The following is a 14,299-nucleotide window of genomic DNA, read 5'->3' as shown; positions in this document are numbered from 1 at the left end:
GTGTAAATGAATAGGATTAAAATGTTCCTATATTTATGAGATTATATCTTAAGAACTAGGCTGTCTGTTTTGATAAAGTTTTTATCCATCTTGGTGTAGGGATTGCGTGTGAGCTTTGTTAAAGTGCTTCAGGTAGTTACAAAATAACCTATTTCGGGCGAGAGTCTGTCTAGCTACCGTAAAATAGAATTTTTTATATGGACACGCTTCTATCAGAATGCTTCGTGCATGAAAAGTGTCGACGTGCAGGATTAAACGCATGAGCTGTGCTTGCGTATGTGAGATCGTGCGTGTGCCTGTGTGCATGCGTATGTGAGATCGTGTGTGGATTGCTTGTTTAAAGAGAGCAGGCATTTTGTTTGAACCGCGGAAGGCTTTGGAAGCGGGGATTGTTATTTTAAAGAGCGTATGCCTTTTGTTTTTTAAACTATAATCCTTTACAAAGTGAATCAGTTTCTCAAAGGGCTTCCTCCGGGTTGACCAATCGCAGTAAGTGTCATTTTAGATTTCAATTTATCAAAGAAACGTAGGAGGCATACAGATTTTGTGAAAAGAGGCCTTTAACTGAGAAGTTCATACTTTATTTACAGATCCCAGTCCCCCGGGTATTTTAACGCAAGTGTTGGATGATTCAGAAAATCTAGCCCTGTACCATAACTGGTAGAATCTACAAACACCTACACCCTCTGAGAGCGGAGTTCAGCATTCTCCGGCGCCCTCTGAGTTCAGCTTTAATTCCAATCTCTTGCAGTCTTCTCCACTATCACCGACTCCATCTTTTTCTAACAGGTTGTCCCCTTTGTCGGCAACGCTTCACTCTGACCGTGGATATCAGCGTAGAAACAGCTATTCACCCCGATATTCCCTTCGTCCTGACCACCAGCGGAGACATCGAGAAAGACTGGAGCAGCTGACTGAACAACTTCATCAATTACTGGTGCAATTTGTAGAATTAGAGGCTCCTGTGTACAACTCCATACCCGAAAAGTATTTAGACTTGATGCATATGTATGCATTTTACATCCATCTAACCTATAATTAAAGGAGCAGTTTTATATTACTTTTTTTCATGAAAATAACATTGATTGCAAATTATTATTATTATATTCTGTGTTCATAATTGCAAATTATTATTATATTCTGTGTTCATAATTGTAGCCTTTCATTAAATTTAGGTCATGCCTGAAAACAGCTCTAGCGGAAGCAGCGACACCGGCAGTGACAGTAGTGGCAGTGATACAGACGCTGTTTGTGAATATTCTGGAGGGCGTGAAGGTAGGAAAAGACCGTCCAGTGAAAACCTGAGACTATTAAAAGAGATGTCTGATAACCTAGAATATTCCATAAAGCCCCGTAAAATCCCCACCCCTCCGCGATCTCCTCAAATTGTTCAATCACCACACCCAGTGACACATCCGATCGACAATTTTGATCTCATTAATAATTCGCTCCAGGTTCTAAATTCTGATGAAATAGCCGTAGTTAACGCTCTGCTGGAGCTTTTGAAGAATACCTCTTCTGAGGCCAAAACATCTTCAGGCCCATCACAACAACCTAATGTCCTAGACACGAATGTAAAAACCCCACAAATTTCTACCTCGGGGGTGTCAGGGTCCTCATGCTCCTCTGGTGCAAGTAGATCCCCACTTCAACACTTTCCTGACAGCGAACCGGTAATGCAGCCTTCTACCTCAAGGTGCAGCAAGGTCCATCTTCAACACTCACCTGCTGATGACTTAACAGGGGCAGATAATTCAAATCCTCAGACAGGATCCGGAGTGACTAATCCGTCCGGGGTAAATTCGACTCTCGAAGCCGACTCTCCACAGCCATCTACCTCACATACGGACAATCCTTCATCTCCAGACCCGTCAGTAAGCTCCCCGTAGCCCTCCACTTCCAGATTAAATAATTTATCTATAACGGAGCGTCCAAAATTTAACAATATCAAGATTAGACACCACTTCAATTTTTCTGAGGCCTACACACTTGATTCATTTGCCGAAGTTTTTAATCATATACACGAGACCCTTCAACAAATATTAGACAGTTTTACGAGCACTTTGAATTCTAAGGATCTAGTGCAGTTAGAATTACGGGCTGAATCTCTCAACCCCAGTGTTTTTTCCCTAATCCCCGCGGGTATGCTTTCTGTGGAGGATTTTTTTAATCAAATTGAATTACTTCTCCAGAGTCACGCTACTATTTTAGCCAATTCCAGCCTGACGCTTATCATTCAGGTAGTGAGGGTTCCATCTGGTGGCAGGGCTCTTAGCCTGTACCCTTTTCAACGATATAATAGTTCAAAAGAAATGGAAGCACCTATGGATCTCCTTCAACCCGGATGATCAGTGCTGTTTTGCCAGGGGTTTGTTGGCAGTATGAAACGCTAGGTTCAGAAACAATCAGAATTTGTGTGAACAAGAGACTCGTCAATTGCATGTCATGGTCAGATTATCAATGGATCAGAAAGTAACGTTTTCAGATATTGAAAAGTTTGAGAGGTTAATGGGAATTAAACTTATCGTCTGGTATCGGGAACTGAACACTAACGCTCTATTAAAATTTGAAGCGTCCCGTGTCAGAAAAACAAAGACAGCTTTCCTGTTTTTGCATCATGAACATTATTATGGTATTTTGAATCTAAAAGGCTTTCTGGGATTTGACTACTTCTGCGATTTTTGCTACACGGGGTATTCTAGCCCGTCACGACATAGTTGTGAGCAGCACTGTGACGTCTGTTTCTCTACAGACTGTCGTTGGGTTGACGGGGAGGCTTTTCGATGTTCCGATTGTCATCGTTTCTGTCGATCAAGGTTTTGTTTCAAACTCCACAAAACGCACACATGGAATGAAAAGACGCGCAGGTCTGAAAGTATCTGCGACGTCCATAAAGTCTGCCCTCTCTGCAAACGGAGATACATAGTGAATGCCGAGTCAAAACCTCACAAGTGTCGACCCAAACATTGTCGCATTTGTAGAATGGTCATGAAAGAATCGGATGAAAATCATCAGTGTTTTATTCAAAGCATACCGCAAAGACTGATCCACGAAAAATGTGTTCTATGATTTTGAGTGCCGTCAAGACGACGGCATCCACATCTCCAATTACATCCACTGCATGCATTGGAACGGTCAATCGTGGAGTTTGGTCTGGGGAGGACTGCATCGCAAAGTTCTTCCACAGATATCGATGTCCAAAATACCAACAGTACATGTTCATAGCTCACAATTCTAAGGGGTATGACGGCTATTTCCTAATGAAATATCTCGTCGAGAGCGGGCAAACTCCAATGGTTACAGCTCAGGGTTGTAAACTAATTTGTTTTATAGAAGATTATGACTTAAGATTTATCGACTCGTTGAGTATCTTACCCATGAAATTGAGCAGTATGCCCAAAGCCCTGGGATTCTAGGCTCAAAAAGGGTACTTTCCCCATTTCTTTAACACCGTTGAAAAGCAAAAGTACATCGGGCCGTACCCCGAGCCTAAATATTACAGCATTCAACACATGATGAGCCAGGAAAGAGAGGAATTTTTGTCTTGGTACGATTCGATTAAAAACGGTACCTTCAACTTTAGATGAGAAATGGCTTACTATTGTAGAAATAACGTGGTTATTTTGAGAACAGCGTGCATGAAATTTAGATAGGAAGTGCTCAGGATCGGTAAAATTGATCCCTTTCAGTGTATGACCCTAGCTTCTCTCTGCCAGTCCATGTACAGACAAAATTGCATGCCTGATAATGTGATTGGAATAATTCAGAGTGATCATTACAAAAGCACTCACAAAGGTTGGCCCTTATGGGCCCAGGACGAGGCATCCTGTTTGCCTTTCAGATGAATTTTGATGTAATCGGAAAATAAATCGGAGGTGCTCTGTTCGTAGTGCCATATTTCATGTATTTTTAAAACTCTATACCCTTTATTTAAGGCTTTTAGTATTTCAACGCTGCACCAGGTTCCTGTTATAGACCTTTCCCGATCATTGTGACGGCAAAGTCCGGTGGTTGTTTGGGTTTCTGCACACATACGGCACAGAGTGAACATCAATTTACCGCAAATTCTTAAAGGGAGGACCGGAAAATACAGATTGCGAGGGGCTAGCATTGTGATTTTAATGAGCCCGAAGTATTGTTTAAGATCTGCAAACTCCTCAAAAACAAAGGTCGGATGGCCGATCAGGTAGGTTTTTGTTTTGTTGACGTAAGGGTACAGACTTGTAAAATCGTAATAATGCATTTGCTCGTCGCCTTGAACCTTATGATATAATTTAATAGAGTTGGTGCGCCCTCCATACAGGGCATCACGGGGGTTGATAGGTTCAGGAAACTCAAAGCGTTTTAAGAAATCCTGAAGCTCCGAGTCCTCTTTTTTCATGCGTTCCCACTGATGTTCCCAAATCACTCTAACCGTCAGATTAAATTTTTCACACAATTTCTTCATTTTGACGTCAAACGTTTTAAACAAATCGGCAAAAGGCGCCCCCGTGAGAGGATGTTTAGCTTGCGCCTCGTAGCATTCTGGGCATCTGTGATAAAAGCAGCCGGCAAACTCAAAGACCGTCGGGACACCCTGAACTTCGGCATAACCGTCTAGATAAAAGGAACCCATCTTTACTTCACCGTGATTCAGGGCGTGTCGAATGTTTATTTTTTCCTTCTCAAAAAGAAACATCAGCCATTGAATAGAAGCATTAGAATAAGCTTTGTGAGTGCTTTTGTAATGATCACTCTGAATTATTCCAATCGCATTATCAGGCATGCAAATTTGTCTGTACATGAACAGGCAGAGAGAAGCTAGGGTCATACACTGAAAGGGATCAATATTACCGATCCTGGGCACTTCCTCTCTAAATTTCATGCACGCTGTTCTCAAAATAACCACGTCATTTCTACAATAGTAAGCCATTTCTCGTCTAAAGTTGAAGGTACCGTTTTTAATCGAATCGTACCAAGACAAAAAATCCTCTCTTTCCTGGCTCATCAGGTGTTGAATGAAGTAATATTTAGGCTCGGGATACGGCCCGATAATTTTGATTTTCAACAGTGTTAAAGAAATGGGGAAAGTACCCTTTTTGAGCCTGGAATCCCAGGGCTTTGGGCATACTGTTCAATTTCATGGGTAAGAAACTCAACGAGTCGATAAATCTCAAGTCATAATCTTCTTCTATAAAACAAATTAGTTTACAATCCTGAGCTGTAACCATTGGAGTTTGCCCACTCTCGACGAGATATTTCATTAGGAAATAGCCGTCATACCCCTTAGAATTGTGAACTATGAACGTATACTCTTGGTATCTCGGACATCGATATCTGTGGAAGAACTTTGCGACGCAGTCCTCCCCGGACCAACTCCACAATTGACCGTTCCAATGCATGCAGTGGATGTAATTGGGGATGTGGATGCCGTCATCTTGACGGCACTCAAAATCATAGAACACGTACTTTTCGTGGATCAGTCTTTGAAGTATGCTTTGAATAAAGCACTGATGATTTTCATCCGATTCTTTCATGACCATTCTACAAATGCAACAATGTTTGGGTCGACACTTGTGAGGTTTTGACTCGGCATTCACTATGTATCTCCGTTTGCAGAGAGGGCAGACTTTATGGACGTCACAGATACTTTCAGACCTGCGCGTCTTTTCATTCCATTTGCGCGTTTTGTGGAGTTTGAAACAAAACCTTGATCGACAGAAACGATGACAATCGGAACATCGAAAAGCCTCCCTGTCAACCCAACGACAGTCTGTAGATAAACAGACGTCACAGTGCTGTTCACAACTATGTCGTGACGGGCTAGAATACCCCGTGTAGCAAAAATCGCAGATGTAGTCAAACCCCAGAAAGCCTTTTAGATTCAAAATACCGTAATAATGTTCATGATGCAAAAACAGGAAAGCCGTCTTTGTTTTTCTGACACATGACACTTCAAATTTTAATAGAGCGTTAGTGTTCGGTTCCCGGTACCAGACGATAAGTTTAATTCCCATTAACCACTCAAACTTTTCAATATCTGAAAACATTACTTTCTGATCTGTTGATAATCCGACCATGACATGCAATCAACGAGCCTCTTGTTCACACAACTTCTGATTGTTTCTGAACCTAGCGTTTCATACTGCCAACAAACCCCTGGCAAAACAGCATTGATCATCCGGGTTGAAGGAGATCCATAGGTGCTTCCATTTCTTTTGAACTATTATATCTTTGAAAAGGGTACAGGCTTTACGCCTAGGAGCCCCGCCACCAGATGGAACCCTCACTACTTGAACGATTAGCGTCAGACTGGAATCGGCTAAAATAGTAGCGTGACTCTGGAGAAGTAATTCAATCTGATTAAAAAAATCCTCCCCAGAAAGCGTACCCACGGGGATTAGGGAAAAAACACTGGGGTTGAGAGATTCAGCCCGTAATTCTAACTGCACTAGATCCTTAGGATTCAAAGTGCTCGTAAAACTGTCTAATATTTGTTGAAGGGTCTCGTGTACATGATTAAAAACTCTAATGTGTCTAATCTCGATATTGTTAAATTTTGGACGCTCCATTATAGATAAATTATTTAATCTACAAATGGAGGTCTGCGGGGAGCTTACTGACGGGTCTGGAGACGAAGGATTGTCCATATGTGAGGAAGATGGGTGTGGAGAGTCGGCTTCGAGAGTCGAGTCCGGATCCTGTCTGAGGATTTGAATTATTCGCCCCTGTTAAGTCATCAGCAGGCGAGTGTTGAAGATGGACCTTGCTGCACCCTGAGGTAGAAGGCTGCATTACCGGTTCGCTGTTAGGGAAGTGTTGAAGTGGGGATCTACTTGCACCAGAGGAGCATGAGGACCCTGACACCCCCGAGGTAGAAATTTGTGGGGTTTTTACATTTGTGTCTAGGGCATTAGGTTGTTGTGATGGGCCTGAAGACGTTCTGGCCTCAGAAGAGGTATTCTTCAAAAGCTCCAGCAGAGCGTTAACTACGGCTATTTCATCAGAATTTAGAACCTGGAGCGAATTATTAATGAGATCAAAATTGTCGATTGGATGTGTCACTGGGTGTGGCGATTGAACAATTTGAGGAGATCGTGGAGGGGTGGGGATTTTTGGGGGCTTTATGGAATATTCTAGGTTATCAGACATCTCTTTTAATAATCTCAGGTTTTCACTGGACGGTCTTTTCCTACCTTTACGCCCTCCAGAATATTCACACACAGCGTCTGTATCACTGCCACTACTGTCACTGCCGGTGTCGCTGCTTCCGCTAGAGCTGTTTTCAGGCATGACCTAAATTTAATCAAAGGCTACAATTATGAACACAGAATATAATAATAATTTGCAATTATGATCACAGAATATAATAATAATTTGCAATTATGATCACAGAATATAATAATAATAATTTGCAATCAATGTTATTTTCATGAAAAAAAGTAATATAAAACTGCTCCTTTAATTATGGGTTAGATGGATGTAAAATGCATACATATGCATCAAGTCTAAACACATTTCGGGTATGGAGTTGTACACAGGAGCCTCTAATTCTACAAATTGCACCAGTAATTGACGAAGTTGTTCAGTCAGCTGCTCCAGTCTTTCTCGATGTCTCTGCTGGTGGTCAGGACGAAGGGAATATCGGGGTGAATAGCTGTTTCTACGCTGATATCCGCGGTCAGAGTGAAGCATTGCCGACAAAGGGGACCGCCTGTTAGAAAAACATGGCGTCAGTGAAAACGGAGAAGACTGCAAGAGATTGGAATTAAAGCTGAGCTCAGAGGGCGCCGGAGAATGCTGAACTCCGCTCTCAGAGGGCGCCGGAGAATACTGAACGCCGCTCTCAGAGGGCGCAGGAGAATACTGAACGCCGCTCTCAGAGGGTGGAGGTGTTTGTAGATTCTGACAGTTATGGTACAGGGCTAGATTTTTTGAACCATCCAACACTTGCGTTAAAATACCCGGGGGACTGGGATCTGTAAATAAAGTATGAACTTCTCAGTTAAAGGCCTCTTTTCACAAAATCTGTATGCCTCCAACGTTTCTTCGATAAACTGAAATCTAAAATGACACTTACTGCGATTGGCCAACCCGGAGGAAGCCCTTTGAGAAACTGATTCACTTTGTAAAGGATTATAGTCTAAAAAACAAAAGGCATACGCTATTTAAAATAACAATCCCCACATCCAAAGCCTTCCACAGTTCAAACAAAATGCCTGCTCTCTTTAAACAAGCAATCCACACACGATCTCACATACGCGCGCACACACGCATGCGCACGATCTCACATACGCAAGCACAGCTCATGCGTTTAATACTGCATGTTGACACTTTTCATGCATGAAGGTTATTTTGTAAATAGGTTATTTTGTAACTACCTGAAGCACTTTAACAAAGCTCACGCACAATCCCTACACCAAGATGGATAAAAACTTTATCAAAACAGACAGCCTAGTTCTTAAGATATAATCTCATAAATACAGGAACATTTTAATCCTATTCATTTACACATGATTCAACAATACATACGGACTTTGGAATACTAGAAGGTATTAAAATAAATATATTTAGCGAAATGAATGAAAGCTTTAGACACGCACGTGCCCAAGCTCGCGCACACACGCACGAGCGCGCTGACGCTCCTACACAAGCACTCATACACGTTGTAAGCATAAAGCATTTTAAAAAGGTTCTTACCTGATTCCGCATAATAAATTGGAGACTCTACGGAGATATAACCCTCTAAAATCAAAAAATTAAAGGATTCAACTGACCGTTTTTTACAACAAATTTTATCACTGTATACATCCGTAATTATACTCAAATATTCACTCACACACTACCCTTTATAATTTCATGAACGTTTCAGACAGATTGAAACATGTCAATATAAAAAGGCTACAACTCATGCCCATTTATAATCTCATCAGACAGATTGAAAAATGTCCATATAAAAAGGCCACAACTGATCAAAAACAAATACGTGCGCTCTTACACAAGCTCCCACGCGCAAGCATGCCCAAACTTCGTGTGTTTATTTAAACATCTACAATTTTTTTAAAAAAGGCCCTTACCGTTTTCCGAGTCGGCATGAATGTACAGTTCTAAGGTAGAAATTTAAGGATTCAACCCTCCGTTTTTTAAAAGCATACTCGTTTAACACTTATAAGAATCATGAATAGGCCTTACCGTGGTCCTGGTTTGTCGGTACAATGCTTTCTGCAGAATAGTCTGTATGAACGATAATTATATTTCATTTAGTCCTAGCCATAAATACTAGAAATCATTAAGACGTTCGTGAAAACGCACCGTCATGGCTGAAATTAGCAGACATCTTGTCGTTCTCAGGGCGAGCGGAGAAATGGGCTTGGTTATGAACGCAGCGCTCTTTATAGAGAAAAGAGCGGTATTTTGGAAATGTAGCCTGTGATTTCTGATAGCAGATGTTTGCCAATCATTTTAACTGGACATCCATGTAATGTCTGTTGTCCGGGATTCACATCCATGTCTTTGGCCGGTCTCCAAAAAGCTTCCTTTGTAACACGTAGATTTCTTTTAGCAGCTGCAATCTGCAAGGTGAGACAGTTTTCACATGGCCCACCAGGATGCTCTGTTATGAGGTTAAAGGTCAGGACCCGGCCTGAGTCAGGCCCCACCTGTTGCCAATGAGCTGTGTATTGAACCCCTCCTTCCCCCTACCCTGAGCCTGGTCACACCTGTTGCCTCTGGTTGTTAATCGCACCCCCCACCTCCCCTTAGCTTCAGGCTGCCGGAGCTGGTGGCGATGTGCTTTGGAAAGCGTGGCTTGCCAAAGACTGTTTTAAAGCGCCTTTCTCTATCCCCAGAATGACTGCATGTTGAAGGCAATCTAACATTTAGACAATTAAACGCTTGCTTCCACAATATTTTCCTTAGGACCAGCTGATGATATATGTATTGGAAATACTTTTTATATAAATTATACACCCGAGGACAGCTTTTAATATGCAATTTAAAAGGGAACTGTTGCATATGTCTGTGTGATTTTTACAAGGCTTATATCAAACCATATTTAAAAGGGTATGAAAAAAATGTTTTAGATCGATTTTTATACAAATTATAAAGCCAAGGATAGCTTTTTATACGTCTCAAACATTCTTTAAAAGGGTGCTGATGCCTATTATTTAACTGTGTGTGATTTTTTACAAGGCTTATATCGAACTAGTTAACTCGTGTTTTACCTAGATAAGTGAAACATACTCCATGCGTCTCATGGACCGATGAGAAACGTGCTCCGTTCACTTTGGGATTATCAGAGTACACTTCTAACATTTAGAAAACTATTCGCAATGTGTTTCCTTAGGGGCAGCTGATTATTTAAAATGGGAGGTAATGGATGGAACAGGGCTTTTTTTTTTTAAGATATACAAAATATATATCTGAGGCTAGATTTTTTCTTTAGACCTCTCAAACGTGATTTAAAAGGTCCCTGTTGCCTATTATTTAACTGTGTGGGTGTGATTTTTAAAATCCCATAACTTTAAAAGTTACACACATAACTTGTTCTCCCAGACTGAGGAGCTGCGCATGAGCGAACTTACTGCGCACTCCCGTTCCGGGGGTAGGGTGGGGGGAACTTACAGACATCTGTTAAGCGTGCACGCGCTGTGGTGGACACTGGCTGGATCTAGCGGGGGCGCGCAGAGGTTGTCAGCTCTGAGAGTCTCTGTGTAGGCAGAGAGCCTGCCAGCTTGTATTTCGAACTACATGCTTAGCGCTTCAGATCTGGTCATCTTGGGGGGCGCACGCAGAGGCTGTCTGCTCAGCTCTCATGCTTCATGTAGAGAGAGAGAGAGTGAGAGCATGGGCTGCTAAAAGCAGGGCTGCTTGTCAGCGCAGAGACTGTCTGGGATCTTTCTCTGCTTGACTTAGATAAAATAATAAATACGGTTTACAAGTGCTAAAGCAAAGTTTAGATAGATAGATAGATAGATAGATAGATAGATAGATAGATAGATAGATAGATAGATAGATAGATAGATAGATAGATAGATAGATAGATAGATAGATAGATAGATAGATAGATAGATAGATAGATAGATAGATAGATAGATAGATAGATAGATAGATAGATAGATAGATAGATAGATAGATAGATAGATACAGGAATTCTTACCCAAAACAGTAGAGGCAGCAATGGCTATAAGGCAGATCACTCCGGCTGGAATATGTGTGTGTGTGTGGGCATGTCCTCGGGAGAAGTGGTCAGTCATCAGGGGCTGCCTGACCGGGGCTGGAGGCAGAGACACAGCCTTCATGCCTGAGGGGACATACCGGTTGGGATGGCCGGGGTCTGGATAGGGACAAGCCTGGACTTGTCCTCGGGAGAGGGGGGCCGGGGTGAAGGAGGGGGCAGACATCCATCAAGTCTGCTCTTGACAGTTTCCTGGGGCAAACAGGTGGGTGGGGGTGGGAACAGGTTCAAGGAAGGGGCAGACATCCATCAAAAGGCCCTTGACAGTTTTCTGGGGTAAACAGGTGGGTGGGGGTGGGTTCAAGGAAGGGTCAGACATCCGTCAAAAAGGGGCGGGGCTTAATGACATCCAAAGGGGAGGGGCTTAAGGTCATCAATCATTTTGACAGAAACCCCCTGGCTTATACTACTCATGATGTATTTTAAACTTTATTTTAATTTCAGCACCTAATCTCTCACATGACTGCTATATACATATCAATACCTTGTAATGAAGTCCATCAAAACCCAATTTAAGTCTACCCTTGACAGTGAGGAGGTTTTTCTTGCTGCAGTGATCCTACCCAAATTCAGATTGTGTTGTATGACAGAGGAGGTGAAAAAGACCCACATCAAGTTGCTGCTGTTCATCAGGTGTCTCACTTACCACTGAGGAGGATTGACAACAAGAGCCTGAGAGAACTCCACCTTCCAGCACCAGCTGAGAGTTTGAAAATTAGTTTTTTGCATTTCAGTTGGAGGACAATAGAGATTACCAGGGCATCAAGACAGTGGAAGAGGAAATCTGTGAATACTTGAAGACAGCTGAAGGTATGGTGTTTTGGTATGGCTTTAGTTTAGGTACTGCAAAAATACATCTATTACTAATTTATTCTTATGTAACAAAGCCTAAACAAAGGGCTATTTTGGATTTAATGACCCTTGCAATGCGTCAGTAAAGTGGTTATTAGTTTGTGCAACGTGGCCTGCTGAAATAACTTCACTTTGGAATGGTCAGAGTTGTGTTAAGTGAGACATATTTCTCTTGATTTGCATATTTCAATACATAACCCGTGAATCCTTCACATTCATAAGTATTTTTCCATTATATAAAATGCTAAACTGCACAGAGATGAATAACCTATTTACTGATGCTTTATGTGTCATTAACAACAAATGAATCCATTGTTAAGGTCTTGTAACATAAAAGTAAATGAGTAATAAATGCATTTTTGCAGTAACTAAATTGAAGTTTTACTGTAGAATTTAAATATTTTCACCAGGATGAAGCAGATCTTTCTAAAAGCCAACAGAACAACACCACCCAGTGCACCTGTTGCAAGGCTATTTAGCACTGGAAATCTTGTCCTTACTTCAAAGATGAACAGACTTTCAGCCAGGCATTTTGAGATACAGTACTATTTTTTTTAGAATCACTACTTTTCTACTTTTGTTGACCAAAGTTGTATGTGACTTTGGTTAAAATTGTTAACAGGTTGCTTTAACTCCGTTAACAGTGTGTCCTATTGAAAGCTATTATTAAATTTAAAATAAGAATTTTCATTCTACTGTACCCAATTCTAGAATTTATTTCATAAGAATCAACAACAGTTTTAGAGTAGGAGCAGTAAATGCTCTGAAAAATCTTAAACAGCATTCACAGTAATCCTGTTTTATGTAATCATCCTGACCTGTAATGAAGTGGTAATGAAAGGTGCAATATTCTTTGTGTTTTAGTTCAAGTAAATAGATTTATTTAAATTACAAGTGCGGGTTTCATAGTTCTAGTTTATGTTGAACAAGAATAAACCTAAGTAAATGAAACAAAAGTTTCTTGAAGGTTCAAATATGGGTTAAGGTTTTAACAACTTGACGCTGGCCAGTGAAATGTGCAGTTTTTCGTACAAAAGAAGCGCAAGCAAACGTAATGCATTCTTTGTAATGAATTACGTTATACTAAATAACAAATGTTACTTTTTTGTGAGTAATAAGTGATGTAATTAAGGTACTCTTAAAAGTAGAATTCCACAACACTGCCAGCAGCATAGAATGGAGAGTGACCTTGATTCTATAGCTAGACATGCTTTACTCGGCACTAACACCCTTATTAACCCACATAGCATGGCTTCAATTGAAACCACAATGAAGATAACAAGCATAAATTAAACTTTTTTAAACAAGCATTCAGAATAAAATGGTGTAGTAGATGATAGCCAATTAACCTTTCAATCAGTACATATGCATGTCTTTGTGGAAGTGGAAGGAAATCCCACTTAGATACTGCATATGCAGAAAATGCAAAATCCATACAAAGACTACGGTTTGGACTGAAATACAGAAACATTAACCAGTGTTGTTTTCAATTTCCATAAAGTTTTCTGTGTAAATGATTTGCAGATATGCATTAAAAAAATCAAACTAATACTTTGATCAGCCTTTCAACCACCTGGGTGCACCAAATTATGCTTGTCTATTACATGTTACCACTATAAGAACACAAAGTTCCAAAAAAAAAAAAATGTCAAAATGTTTCCAAAACAACCACTTGTAATATATTTTAACTGCTTAGATACACAATTTTTATATGAATATTGTTATCAGGAATGATTAACTTTCAATTCTTTTTTACAATAACAGAAAATGGTATTCTAGGTATAGTAACTATTAGAAAAATATTAAAATATTACATAGTAACATTTTATGAAATGCAAGATGTAAACATTATAATATCAGATCAAACAATGGTAAAATAGCAAAAAGTAAAACAATACCCACTGATATGTAAGAAATTGGGTTGCAGACACTGATGCATAAAATATTTGTGAAAAGAATGGAACTGGTGTACATTTTCATAGAATATTTAGCTACAGCATTAAGAACTTCACTTTATGGTTTTATCTTGTAGTGTGGCCTTAAATGCAGTCGTGATGTATTCAACAACAATCCAAATATTCGCATAATAATCTCTAAGCTCCCATATACTTTAAGAGACAAGTGGCGAAGCTGGGCCTTTGAATTTAAAGAAAAGGAAGCAAAAAAGGCGGGTTTTGATCATCTAATCACCTTTTTACATCGTCAGGTAAGGATGATGATGGATCCCTTTTA

The 14,299-nt window shown here is 40.5% G+C and overlaps 1 protein-coding gene across 1 annotated transcript; it reads left to right on the top strand.

Moving 5' to 3' along the window:
• Positions 1 to 1,178: 1,178 nt before the first annotated feature.
• Positions 1,179 to 1,889, top strand: LOC114649521 (putative protein TPRXL). Its single transcript, XM_028799015.1, has one exon. The coding sequence runs from the start codon at positions 1,179 to 1,181 to the stop codon at positions 1,887 to 1,889; it is 711 nt and encodes a 236-aa protein (XP_028654848.1).
• Positions 1,890 to 14,299: the final 12,410 nt, after the last annotated feature.

Source organism: Erpetoichthys calabaricus, chromosome 3 (genome assembly GCF_900747795.2).
Source record: "Erpetoichthys calabaricus chromosome 3, fErpCal1.3, whole genome shotgun sequence".
In the NCBI taxonomy this organism is placed as follows: domain Eukaryota; kingdom Metazoa; phylum Chordata; class Cladistia; order Polypteriformes; family Polypteridae; genus Erpetoichthys; species Erpetoichthys calabaricus.
Note: the sequence above shows the minus strand (reverse complement) of the source record. Positions and strands in the feature narration are given on the sequence as shown.